General features: G+C 42.8%; 2 protein-coding genes across 2 annotated transcripts in view; one reads left to right on the top strand and one right to left on the bottom strand.

The window, feature by feature from the left end:
* POLR2B (RNA polymerase II subunit B) overlaps positions 1 to 4716 on the bottom strand; it is a 29420-nt gene extending 24704 nt beyond the window's left edge. Inside the window, exons 1-2 of the mRNA XM_045531697.1 lie at positions 4560 to 4716; positions 1000 to 1072 (exon numbers count right to left, since the gene is read on the bottom strand). Coding sequence (XP_045387653.1) covers positions 1000 to 1072; positions 4560 to 4578 — 92 coding nt within the window. The 5' untranslated portion in view covers positions 4579 to 4716. The remainder of the gene's footprint in view (positions 1 to 999; positions 1073 to 4559) is intronic.
* A 512-nt stretch (positions 4717 to 5228) lies between these two features.
* On the top strand, positions 5229 to 13642 carry NOA1 (nitric oxide associated 1). Its single transcript, XM_045531695.1, has 7 exons — positions 5229 to 6509; positions 7381 to 7545; positions 8364 to 8569; positions 9195 to 9326; positions 10029 to 10145; positions 12336 to 12456; positions 13186 to 13642. The coding sequence occupies exons 1-7, from the start codon at positions 5363 to 5365 to the stop codon at positions 13383 to 13385; spliced, it is 2088 nt and encodes a 695-aa protein (XP_045387651.1). The 5' UTR covers positions 5229 to 5362; the 3' UTR covers positions 13386 to 13642.
* Positions 13643 to 13859: the final 217 nt, after the last annotated feature.

Here is a 13859-nt window from a genome sequence, read left to right as displayed (position 1 = left end):
CAGGAGTATTGCTTGAGCACAGCAGTTATGGACTGCAGTGAGGTATGATCACACCACTGCACTCTGGCCTGGGCCACAAAGCAAGACCTCATCTCTTGGCCAGGCGCGGTGGCTCACGCCTGTAATCCTAACACTCTGGAAGACCAAGGTGGGTGGATCATTTGAGCTCAGGAGTTCAAGACCAGCCTGAGCAAGAGCAAGACCCTGTCTCTACTAAAAATAGAAAGAAATTAGCTGGACAACTAAAACATATACAAAAAACTAGCCGGGCATGGTGGCGCATGCCTGTAGTCCCAGCTACTTGGGAGGCTGAGGCAGAAGGATCATTTGAGCCCAGGAGTTCAAGGTTGCTGTGAGCTAGGCTGACACCATGGCACTCTAGCCCGGGCAACAGAGTGAGACTCTGTCTCAAAAAAAAAAAAAAAAAAAAAAAGTAATTGGCCTGTATTCTTCAAAAATGTCAAGGTCAAAAAAAAAAAAAAACCAAAAAACTGAGGAACTGTTCTAGATTAAAGGAGACAGAAGAATAAGCCATGAAAACTAAATCCAATATGTGATCCTAGGCTGGATCCAGGATCAGAAAAATTTTTTTTACTTTGCTGTAAATATTAGTGGGCCAACTAGTAAAATTTGGGTAATGTCTACAGATTAGATTATTATATCAATATTAATTTAATCACTGTATTATGATTACATAAAAGAATGTCCTTATGTCTGCAAGTTACTCTCAAATGTTTCAGAAAAAAATGATATACAAAAAGAGAGAAAAAGACAAAGAAAATATAATATAAGCTTAACATTTAGAAAATCTGGGTGAAGTGTGTAAGTAATTCTTTGTGTAACTTTTCTGCCAGTCTGAAATACTTTAAGAAGTTAAATATATAAATAAAATGATAGACTCTCATGCAGCATATTCATATAGAACATCTACTTATCAAGAAAAGAATAAGCAGGAAATCTATTGTGCCTAAAAGCTTATTCAGTTTGGTCCAAAGTTACCTGATTACAATCCAGCACGCTTCTTGCCACAAATCTGGAGTGATTTCATCATCGTCCTCATCATATTGCATATCTATAAAAACAAAAATATCATACTTATTTGCAGTAAGATGCCACTAGTTAACATTTTGTTCTGACGACTTGAAGTAGCAGAAACATATTTACTCTCTGCTGAATAAAAAGCAATCCTTTTACTTAAAATTTCTAAATTTTCTAACATTCCTAACCAGGACCTGAAGAGGTCAGGGAAGAGTTCCCAAAAGCTGAGCAGCCACCTCATATTATAATAGGAGTAAATCAGGGAAAGGAAGGGGGTAAGGGTGGGAGGAGTGGAGAAAGAAGAAAAACAACTATGCAAAAGACTCCACAATGAAAGAAAGGATGGCATATGCAAAAAATGAAAGGCCAATGTACCTGAAAGCACTCAAAAAATTATGCTAAAAAAGTTTTCGAATTTTTCTTCCACTGAGATAGTAGTTAAAAACAAAAGGAAATATAATGATGCTAATAAATTTCTAGACACAGATATGAATGAGACAGAAGTTTAAACAGCTTTAAAAGTTTAAGCTTTCGGGCCAGGTGTGGCTCATGCCTGTAATCCTAGCACTCTGGGAGGCCAAGGCGGGAGGATCGCTTGAGGTCAGGAGTTCGAGACCAGCCTCAGCAGGAGCGAGACTCCTGTCTCTACTAAAAATAGAAAGAAATTAGCTGGGTAAGTAAAATAGAAAAAAAAAAAAAAATTTACCCAGGCATGATGGCACATGCCTGTAGTTCCAGCTACTTGGGAGGCTAAGGCAGGAAGATCGCTTGAGCCCAGAAGTTTAAGGTTGCTGTGAGCTAAGATGATGCCACGGCACTCTAGCCTGGGTGACAGAGCTGTCTCAAAAAAAAAAGAAAGAAAAAAGAAAAGAAAATTTAGCTGGGCACGCTGGCACATTCTTCTAGTCCCAGCTACTCGGGAGGCTAAGGCAGGAGGATCACTTGAGCCCAGGAGTTGAAGGCTGTAGTACACTATGATTGCACCTGTGAATAGTCACTGCATTCCAGCCTGGGTGACAGAGCGAGACTCTGTCTAAATAAATAAATAAATAGAAAGAAAAAGTAAAAAAAAGCAGGTGTGGAGAATGAAAGAGGGAGCTTTAAAAAAACAACATGAAAGCACACTAGACATGACTAAGATTTTGATATGTGAAAAGAAAAAAGATGTATTGGCCCTGTTCAGTAGAATTTATACCACCTGAGAACTCTATCATCTTGTGGGAAGAGTATGTTTAAGTCACCTTTTAAGACAATTTACTTAGACTTAACAGGAGGGAGGGTGGCAGGGGATGAGGGATGAAAAATTACCTATGGGGTACAATGTACACTATTCGGGTGATGGGTACACTAAAAGTCTAGACTTCACCACTATACAATGTATGTAACAGAATTCAACTTGTACCCTCTAATTCTATTAAAATAAAATTTTTTAAAAAGACAATTTATGTAAATGGCACTGGGGAAACTGGACAGCCATACGCAGAGGAATGAAACAGGACCCCTATTTCTCACCACTTACAAAAATTAATTCAATATGGATAAAACACTTAAATGTAAGGCATAAAACCATAAAAATATTAGAATAAAATGTAGGAAAAACTCTCCCAGATATCAGCATAGGCAAAGAATTTATAACTAAGATCCCAAAGGCAATTACAGCAACAACAAAAATAAATAAATTGGACTTGATTAAAAAGCTTCTGCACAGCTAAGGAGATAATCACTAGAGCAAACAGACAATATACAGAATGGGAGAAAATATTCGCAAACTATACATCCGATAAAGGACTAACATCCAGAATCTAAAAAGAACTCAAACAAATCAGCAAGAAAAAAACAAACAACCCCATTAAAAAGTGGGTAGAAGACATTAACAGAAGCTTTTCAAAAGAAGACAGACAAATGGCCAACAAACATATGAAAAATGCTCAACATCACTAATCATCAGGGAAATGTAAATTAAAACCACAATGAGATAACACCTTATCCCTATTAGAATGGCTTGTATTAAAAAGTCCAAAAACAACAGATGCTGGCATGGATGCATAGAGAAAAAAATGCCTATACACTCTTGGTGGAACTGCAAATTAGGACAATCTCTATGGAAAGCAATATGGAGATTTCTCAAAGAACTAAAAGTAGACCTACAATTCGATCCAGAAATCCCACTACTGGGTATCTACCCAAAGGAAAAGTCATCCTTTTATGAAAAAGGCACATGCACTCGAGTGTTTACTACAGCACAATTCACAATTGCAAAGATGTGGAATCAACCCAAGTGCCCATCAATTCACGAATGGATTAACAAAATGTAGTGTATATACAATGGAGTACTACTCAGCCATAAAAGGATATGAACTAATGTCTTTTGCAGCAATTTGGATGGAACTAGAGACCATTATCCTAAGTATCTCAAGAATGAAAAAACAGGCTGGGCGCAGTGGCTCACGCCTGTAATCCTAGCCCTCTGGGAGGCCGAGGCGGGTGGATCGCTCGAGGTCAGGAGTTCGAGACCAGCCTGAGCGAGACCCCGTCTCTACTAAAAAATAGAAATAAAAAGTATCTGGACAACTAAAAATATATATAGAAAAAATTAGCCGGGCATGATGGCACATGCCTGTAGTCCCAGCTACTCGGGAGGCTGAGGCAGGAGGATCGCTTGAGCCCAGGAGTTTGAGGTTGCTGTGAGCTAGGCTGACGCCAAGGCACTCACTCTAGTCCGGGCAACAAAGTGAGACTCTGTCTCAAAAAAAAAAAAAAAAAAGAATGAAAAACAAACACCACGTGTACTCTCTAATAATTTGAAACTAATTGATGGGCACAGAAAGAAGTAAAAATCATTGGAAATCAAGAAGAGGAGAGAAGGGGAGGGGGAAAAAACCCTACCCAACAGGTACAATGAACACTACTCAGGTGATGGACACACTTATAGCCCTAAATAAAGCATTATAAAAGCTATGTAACAAAAACACTTGTACCCCCTTAATATTTCGAAATATAAATAAAGAATTTATTTAGACTTAAGACAACATGAAGAAATGTCAAACTAAACCAAATCCTCCCTTGCCCAATATTCTTTGTCCGCGGTGTATTTCCAAGGGCCTTCCACCAATGCCTGGCACAAGGCTGATGCTCAAATATTGAGCTATTCAAAAAAACGCTAACCGTGGTCTTAAGAGAAATCAAAAAAGGGGCTCTTTGCTTCGGATAAAGTCAAAACAAAGGAACCTGTCTCATGGTTTTGCATGCTACTTCAGTACGGGAATGCGGTATCACATTGAATGCAACGAGACCGTGGACAAACCAAGAGTCAGCCTAACTGGGAACATTTACGTTACGTTCCCAGCACCCAGCACCCTCCACCTCTCGCAATCCCAACTCCGTTTTCGGCCTAGGAGATGTGGGGAACAAGACTGGGGACTCCTGTGCGGCGGGCGCTGGGGAAGGCCCCAAATCCCCAATCCATCCAGCTTCCCTAAGTAAATGGGTCGCCGCGGCGTGTGATCTGTGCGGTTACCTACCCTCATCCGCGTCATACATATTGGCAAACGGTTTCCAAGCTCCGAACTCTTGAAATCACAAAGATGGAAAAGCGTGAACAGGCCACCAGCTGCCCGAGGAAGAGACAAGATAATTTCCGCCTCCTGCCTTCCCAGAATACTGTGCGTCGCACACCAAAGGCCACCCACAGAGGCCAAGGTAAGATTTGCGCCTGCGCAGAGTCTTGCGCCAGGTTGGGCCCGGGTTAGAGTTGCGCACGCGCACAATATGGGCCGCCGTCTGCGGGGGCTCATTGAGAGGACGGCTCCTATAACGCGAGGGTTGAATTCAGCCAGTTAAAGTTTTTGTATTTTTTTCAATGTTATTGCACAAATAATGACACCTGAAAACAAAGCCATGTAAATTTGTTAATAAAAGGTTTTAGTTCTGGCAGTGACTCGCCGACATTCGATGGACTACTTTTTGCACTTCCAAAGACTAAAAAAAGTTTTTAAAAATGTAATTTATTATAAGGGCGTCTTATTCCAGCACTGTCGAGCTGAAGCAGCCTGAACCTGAACAAACCCGAAGCACCGACTACCCCCGCCCATCCAGCTCAGTCTAGGTCCTTGGGGCCTTTGCTGCCGCTTTAAGAGGATTCTCGGCCTCAGAGTTTATGTCGCGAGAACTCACGGGACTAGACGCGAGGTGAACGACAGTGTGGCGAGTGACAAATGACAGTTCCCAGGTACCCCCGGGCTTTCGTCTGGGGTTAAATGCGCGCTTCCGGCCACAGTGCGCGCGCGCTCGTGGCCCGGTCCCCTTGCCCGGAGCCGCGGCGCCCATGCTGCCTGCACGCCTCGCCACTAGGTTGCTGCGTCCCTTCCTGCGGGGACCCGCTCCCGCGGTGGCGCGCCATGGCCTGTGGGAGCCGCTCCTGGCGAGGAGACGCGCGGCCAACTCCTCACTCCAGCACCCATCGGACCTGGGACGCGAGCTTCCTCGTGGCCCCGCGGAGCCCGAGGGTTATGGAGGAAGCCCTGACGTGCAGGAGCGTTTTCTGTTCCCCGAGTACGTCCCGGAGCCAGAGCCCGCGCCCACCCCCGCAGAGCTGCTGCGAGAACTGCAGCAGCGGCAGGAGGAGGAGGAGCAACGGAGTCAGCGGCGGCGGGAGAAGAGGCGCCTGCAGAAGTCACGAGCCAGCCGCCGGGCGCACTCGGTGGTGGGGCACCCGGACTCGACGGTGCCGCCCAGCGGCCTGAACTGCTCGGGCTGCGGGGCAGAGCTGCACTGCCAGGACCCCGGCGTGCCCGGCTACCTGCCCAGCGAGAAGTTCCTCAGCGCGGCGCAGGCGGACGGCGGGCTGGCGCGGACCGTGTGCCAGCGCTGCTGGCTGCTGGTGCACCACCGGCGCGCCCTGCGCCTGCGGGTGAGCCGCGAGCAGTACTTGCAGCTGGTGAGCGCCGCGCTGCACCGGCCCGGGCCCGCCCTGGTGCTCTACATGGTGGACCTGCTCGACCTGCCCGACGCCCTGCTGTCCGACTTGCCGGCGCTGGTCGGCCCCAAGCAGCTGATCGTGCTGGGAAACAAAGTGGACCTCCTGCCCCAGGATGCTCCTGGCTACCGGCAGCGGCTCCGAGAGCGGCTGTGGGACGACTGTGCCCGCGCCGGGCTCTTGCTGGCCCCTGGCCACCAGGGCCCACAGCGCCCCGGCCAGGACCGGCCACCGGACGGGGAGGAGAATTCGAATCCCTCAAGCCGGTCCCGCACGGTGGTCCGGGACGTGCGTCTGATCAGCGCCAAGACCGGCTACGGAGTGGAAGAGTTGATCTCGGCACTTCAGCGCTCCTGGCGCTACCGTGGAGACGTCTACCTGGTGGGCGCCACAAACGCCGGCAAGTCCACTCTCTTTAACACGCTGCTGGAGTCTGATTACTGCACGGCCAAGGGCGCTGAGGCCATCGACAGGGCCACCATCTCCTCCTGGCCAGGTGGGTCTTAGCAGGCTAGCACTCTTCGTTTTCTGAGAAGTTGGACCTCTGGTCGCGGCCCAGGCACCTAGTACATCCTTAATGTCTACCACGGGCTTCCTGAAGCCTTCCCTTTAAAAATTCTCTCCCTACTTTGGTCATGCCTTTCGTCTGTATCAGATTACTGCTTGGAAAAAAAATCTGTGGATATATTAGAAATACTATTAGTAATTTTCTAATAGAAACATTTATGGAGCACTTGTGTGTTCCAGGCACTAGGCACTGGAGATACACCAAGGAACAAAGCAAAGTTCCTGCTCTGTTGATCTCTCTTGTAGCTTACTCCTTTGTATGTTTTTCCAGAAAGTCATGCTTCCTTTTTGCTCTATGAACTTCCCTCTATCCCTCAACCTTACTCTTCACATCTTGCATTTATTCGTATGAGACCAGTATACTGTACGTGAATAATACTTAAATAATTCATTAATGCAATATGATATGTGGCTTTGTTGAGAAGAAATGTCAGTCTTGTGACTTTAAGAAACTTCTATAATTGGAAAATGGGTCCTTCTGTGGTTTGAATTTAAGTTGATAAACTGCCCCATTTGTTCCCCTGAAACCAGAGTTTAACTTTGTTTGGTAAGCTGCTCTTCTCGGTCTTGCACTTTGGTTGAATTATACACAGAATTGCTTTTATACTGTGGTAATGTGATAAAAATGGAAAGAAATCAGGCCTGCAGATTTTGGATTCAAATTCTGAATTAGCCTGTGAGCCAAGTGGGAATAACTTATTTTATCACAGTACCCAACAGAGTGTAAATCCTCAAAAATGTTTGTTTTCTTCCCCTTATTCCCTTTTCTATAAAAATGTATGTATTCTTTCATATTTCAGGTACTACATTAAACCTTCTGAAGTTTCCTATTTGCAACCCAACTCCTTATAGAATGTTTAAAAGGCAAAAAAGACTTAAAGAAGATGCAACTAAAGCTGAAGAAGATCTTAGTGAGCAAGAACAATATCAACTTAATGTCTTGAAAAAGCATGGTTATGTAGTAGGTAAGCATCCTCTGGGAAAGCCCTTGTTGGTTCTATGCCAAAATTCTTTGCTGGGCAACCTAAAAGCAGCTTTCTGAGGCTACCCAGTTTTTGTAGGGAGATACTACCTTCCTCGTTCTGGAACAAAGAGGCCCTTTACAGGCAAGGCTGCTGTTTGGAAACCCATACCAGTACAGGTGGTAAAGGTTATTGACTCCATGCAGTAGCTTCAAATTAGGTTGTCTCTTTCCTTGGTATATCTTTTTAGCTTTCCTTTACTAATAACAGTTTGATTTCCAACACCTGCCTTCCCCCAATGTACACAGCCTGCCAGGTGTGGTAGGTACATGCCTGTAGTCCCAGCTGTTTGAGAAGCTGAGGTGGGAGCCTGTGAGCCCAGGAGTTTGGTGCTGCAGTGAGCTGTGATCATGCCACTGCACTCCAGCCTGAGTGACAGACCAAGACCCCAACTCTAAAAAAATAACCAAATAGGCCAGGCATGGTGGCTCACACCTTTAATCCCAGCACTTTGGAAGGCCAAGGCAAGAAGATCACTTGAGGCCAGGGGTTCAAGACCAGCCAGAGCAATATAGCAAGACCCCCATCTCTACTAAATTAATTAACTAATTAATTAATTGAATGTACACAGCCGGCCACATACTTCATCATTGCAAGAGTCTGGCCCCCGCTGCCTTTGGGAAAAAAGCAAAAGTATCATTGTAGTCACTTCCATACACTGTGGTTAGTCTTAGTAACTTGTTTGAGGCAAACATAAAAATTATGTCTGGAGTCAGAAGCATTAAAGGAGTGACTAATAACCTTAATATAACTTGTTCCAGGAAGAGTTGGAAGAACATTCTTGTATTCAAAAGAACCACAGGATGAAGCTGCCTTTGAGTTTGATGCTGATTCACTTGCCTATGACATGGACAATGAACCTGTTATGGGTATACCCAAATCTACCAAACAGGTAGAACTGACTGCACAAGATGTGAAAGATGCCCACTGGTTTTATGACACCCCCGGGATTACAAAAGAAAATTGTGTATGTATTTGGTTTCTTTTAGAAACATTCACTTCCAGTTGCACAAGTATTACTGTTTTAATTGGCAGAAAATGGGAAAAGAGGTGTACTTCATTTTAGACTCAGTTCTGATTCATTCATAAAATCAGCTAAGGGATGAATCTTTATGCCATCAAATTCTTTATCCCACTTGGTAGACTTCAGTTCTGATAACCTGCCGTGTTTTATCACTGTGGTTGTTACCTTAGGGAGACAGTTATAGAATTCCAAGATTTTGAGGTTGGAAGAAACCAGAAATATTATTGCAGCCCAGCTCCCGAGTCCACGCTTGAATTCCCTCTATGACATATCTATCCAGAGGTCATCTGGGGGATGCCGCTGACATAAGCATCCCAGTAAGTTATTTTGCCATTACTCAAGAATTAAGTTGTAAAACAAGAGTAGCACACCAAAAAAACAAAAAAAGAACACCAATAAATTAAGATTTGACAGAAAGAATCTATGTAAATTTTATGTGCTACAAACCGAGACATAATTTGGTTTATTGTGCAGTCTGGAAGTATTTTTTAATCACTTTTGATCTTCTATGGATTGTATCATTTTCAATAAAAGTAATTCTCTAAAACATCTGCCATTTGTTTCACAGATTTTAAATCTTCTAACAGAAAAAGAAGTAAACATTGTGTTGCCAACACTTTCCATTGTTCCAAGAACTTTTGTGCTTAAACCAGGAATGGTTCTATTTTTGGGTGCTATAGGCCGCATAGATTTTCTGCAGGTAAGGAAAGTCTGTACCATTAAAAACTGTCTTCAGTGGGATGTTGCATGCCCCATACAGCTTGGCACTTAAGACGAGATACTGTCTCTATCCTATTTCACATGGAAATCATAAGATGAAATCTTTAGGTACAGGGTTAATATGTGTTAATTCCACACTTCTTTATATTCCATATGTATGTTTTTATATATACACATTTTAGTGTTCATTTACATAGCATCTGGGGATTTGGGAGTGCCTATAGAATTGCTCTTCATCTTTCCAAAGTGAGGAGAAAAAGGGAAAATGAAACATGAATATGTCCAGCAGCTTACAGGCCATTACTACCACACATTTCTTGGGTTTTGTGTTTATTCATACTTTGTTGGAAATTTAGCCTTACACAGTTAGAACCTGTATATATTTCATTAAAGCCTATGAAGTGTTAATATTTTAAACCTAACTTTACACAGAGACAGTTAATTAGTATCAACAGTTCTGTAGAAGTCATCCTTCGACATGAATTTTTGAAATGCACGGCTTCCATATCGTGCCCCTTCTCTTACACATTAATATAATTTGACTACAGCTGCTGCTATACCAGTACCTACAAAGGGAGCTTGATTTGGTGTTTTGTTGTTTTGTTAACTGATTGTACCTTAAAATGTGCAGGTTTTCCAAGCTTTTCACTGGGTGGAATAACTTCTTTCTTCCTTTCTTAAGGGAAACCAGTCAGCTTGGTTTACAGTAGTGGCTTCCAACCTCCTCCCTGTGCATATTACTTCCTTGGACAGGGCAGATGATGTGTATCAGAAGCATGCGGGTCACACGTTACTGCAGGTAAGGCAACACAATGATTGCATAGTTAACGGTTAGTATTTATATATATATATACTGTGATGGTCCCGTAGCTCTGTAAAGAAAGCCTTTGTTGGACAGAATCATCTGTTACACTGTTAGCTAGCTCTCCTCTCACCTCATTCTCTTTGAGGATTCTGGCTATAAAGCAAAATGGCTCCATATGAAAAGGGATGTTGATTTGGACTGGTCCAGAATAGCCATAGAGCTGTTTTTTCTCTAGACTACACTCTCCAATATGGTAGCCACTAGCAACATGTGGCTGTCTAAATTTAAATATATTAGTTTAAATTTAATAAAATTTGCCAGGCACACTGGCACACACCTGTAGTCCCAGCTACTACTCAGGAGGCTCAGGTAGGACAATTGCTTGAACCCAGGAGTTTGAGGCTGCAGTACACTATGACCGTGCCTGTGAATAACTGCTGTACTCCAGCTTGGGCAACATAGCAAGACCCTGTCTCTAATTTAAAAAAAAAATGTTTTAACTTAAAAAATTTTTAAAGATTAAATACAATTTAAAATATGGTTCCTTAGTAACAGTAGCCACATTTTAAGTGCCCAATAGTGACATCATCGCAAAAAGTTGTATTAGACAATTCTGAGTGAAGAGAAATTACAGATTTTGTCACAGCTGGGGGATGCTACTGGAATCTAGTGGGTGGAGGCCACAGATGATGCTAAACATTTTGCATTGCAAAGGAGAACCTTTCACAACAAAGAATGATCCAATCCAAAATGTTAGTAGTGGTTGAGAAGCCCTTGTCTGAGTGGAAATGCTCTCCTCCTGGGTTCTTAAGACCAGACACATATTTTACAGATTATTCCACTTATTCTCTCCTGCTCTACTGGGTCCTTGAGAAACTGCACTGGAGAGATCTTTTTTTTTTTTTTTTTTTTTTTTTTTGAGACAGAGTCTCGCTCTGTTGCCCAGGCTAGAGTGAGTGCCGTGGCATCAGCCTAGCTCGCAGCAACCTCAAACTCCTGGGCTTAAGCGATCCTACTGCCTCAGCCTCCCGAGTAGCTGGGACTACAGGCATGCACCACCATGCCCAGCTAATTTTTTTTTTTTGTATATATATTTTTGGTTGGCCAGATAATTTATTTCTATTTTTAGTAGAGACGAGGTCTCACTCTTGCTCAGGCTGGTCTCGAACTCCTGACCTCGAGCGATCCACCCGCCTCAGCCTCCCAGAGTGCTAGGATTACAGGCGTGAGCCACTGTGCCCGGCCTGGAGAGATCTTTTCAAAGATAAAGTACATCACATACTTTCTTTTTTTATTCTTATCTCTATTTTCTCTCTTACTTATAATCCTTGGTAGTTCCACATTACTGAGCAAAGTATAAACTGCTGACAGCCTCATCAGTATTACACACACACACACACACACACGTAACATCCTCTGGACGATTAAGCTACTGTTCCCTGGACTCATCATCCTTTTTCCAGTTTTTGTCTGTACCTGTGCTTACATGAAATATCTTTCCACTGAGTAAATTCAACCGATTTCTCAAAATAACATTTCTTCATTAATTTTTTCCTCTACCAAACACATTACTCCTTCCTCCACTACCACAGATGTGTTCTTATAGATGCCTCACGTCACATTTCTTACCTTGTATTTGTTTACATGTTACTTACCCCTTCTGATCTCCTTGGGGGCAGAGATCATATTATAAAATATATCTTTGAGTCCTAGTGCTAAACATAGGAGATTTATTAGTAAATGGATAAATAATCATCTAGTTACTTCTAATTTATTCATGGAAACATTTATAAACAAAAGCTAAATCTTATCCATTATACATTGACCCTTAAAACTTGTAAAGAGCAAGGATTACTCTTCATTAGCCATGCCTATAAGAACTAAGGTATTTGGAAGCACCTTGCCTTAATTGCCCAACATTACTCTATGTAAAGCCCATGGAGAGCTCTAACAGGGTAAATAAAGCACAATTCTCCTGTCAAGAGGTTGCTGCCAGGCACAGGCCCAACGTGTGGTCCTTGGCCCTGGGATCGGTAGGCTTCACCTCATCACAGAGCACCCGTGCCTTTTATTTGACCCTAGAAGTGATTTGAGGTTTTTCAGCAGTTGAATGTTTATAAGGATTTTATTCTTGATCACGACATGGAATTATCTTACCAGTGACTTATTTTATTTAACTGGTAGGTTCCAATGGGTGGAAAAGAACGAATGGCAGAATTTCCTTCACTTGTTGCTGAAGACATTATATTAAAAGAAGGACTTGGGGAATCTGAAGCAGTTGCGGACATCAAGTTTTCCTCTGCAGGTAATTTTGCCCCAAAAACGCTTTTTTTTTTTTTTTGAGACAGGGTCTTGTTCTGTCACCCAGGCTGGAGTCCAGTGGCCCAAACATAGCTCACTGCAACTTTGAATTCCTGGGCTCAAGTGATCTTCATGCCTCAGCCTCCCGGGCCACCTCACCTGGCCCCAGACAGTTTTTAAAGACCGAATAAAGCAGACTTAGGACTTGAGTAAATTTTTATAGAAATATGCCTTAACTGACGTAAGCTGATTATTTTAAGGCATGCCTAGTAGTTTATTCATATAATGCAACCTAATCTGAAAATAAATTTGTACTTATCACAAATGCATTGTGTCCTTTTTTTAAAATAGAACGAAGCCAGGCATGATGATATGTCCCAGCTACTTAGGAGACTGAGGTGGGAAGATCGCTTGAGCCTAGGAATTTGAGTCCAGCCTAGGCAACATAGCAAGACCCCATCTCTATAAAAAATTAGCCAGGGATGATGGTACATGCCTGTAGTCTTAGCTACTCAGGAGGCTGAGCAGGAGGATCGCTTGAGCCCAGGAGTTCAAGGCTACAATAAGCTATGATCATATCACTACCCGCTATCATGGGGAACAGAGTAAAACCCTATCTCTTAAAAAAAAAAAAGAAAAGAAAGAAAGAGAGCTATAGCCTCCTTTGATGCTACATTTTGAGCTTTGGTTTGGTTGCTAAGTGCATTTTGTGTTCTGTCACATGTCTACATAGGCTGGGTTGCAGTAACACCTCATGTTAAGGACAGACTGCATCTCCGAGGCTATACACCACAAGGAACAGTTCTAACAGTCCGGCCCCCTCTCTTGCCATATATCGTTAACATCAAAGGACAGCGCATCAAGAGAAGTGTGGCCTATAAAACCAAGAAGCCTCCTTCCCTTGTGTATAATCTGCGGAAGAAGAAAGGATAAAGCTGGCTTTGTTCACACTGGATATTAACTATATTGAACATAACAAGTACACGTTGAAATTGTATTATTAATAAATATAGCTATAGTAAAGTTCCCCCCACCCCAACCTGTTGAAAGATCTTAACAGTTGACCTTTTTAAACTATTCAGGACTGTGCCTGTTCATAATGTATTGAGCTTGTAAATACAAGTTATATTTTTATAGGGTATGTATATGGTATGTGTCTGTGACCCATATATATAAAAATGCCTGCTACATTCGAGTTTCTCCCACGACTATTTTTTTTTTTTTTTTTTTTTTGAGTCCAGATGTCATTTCTATTATTTGGAGTCTACAGTTGACAGGGCAAGTTAACAGTCCCATGAAAAAAATAATACATTGGCTTATAAATAAGATAAAAGTGAATAGGTTGCTCTGCTGCATGTAGTCATTCAAGGATCCAACTTGCATGGCTTCTATCTCTAGGTCTAGGTC

Source organism: Lemur catta, chromosome 19 (assembly GCF_020740605.2).
Source record: "Lemur catta isolate mLemCat1 chromosome 19, mLemCat1.pri, whole genome shotgun sequence".
In the NCBI taxonomy this organism is placed as follows: Eukaryota; Metazoa; Chordata; class Mammalia; order Primates; family Lemuridae; genus Lemur; species Lemur catta.
Note: the sequence above shows the minus strand (reverse complement) of the source record. Positions and strands in the feature narration are given on the sequence as shown.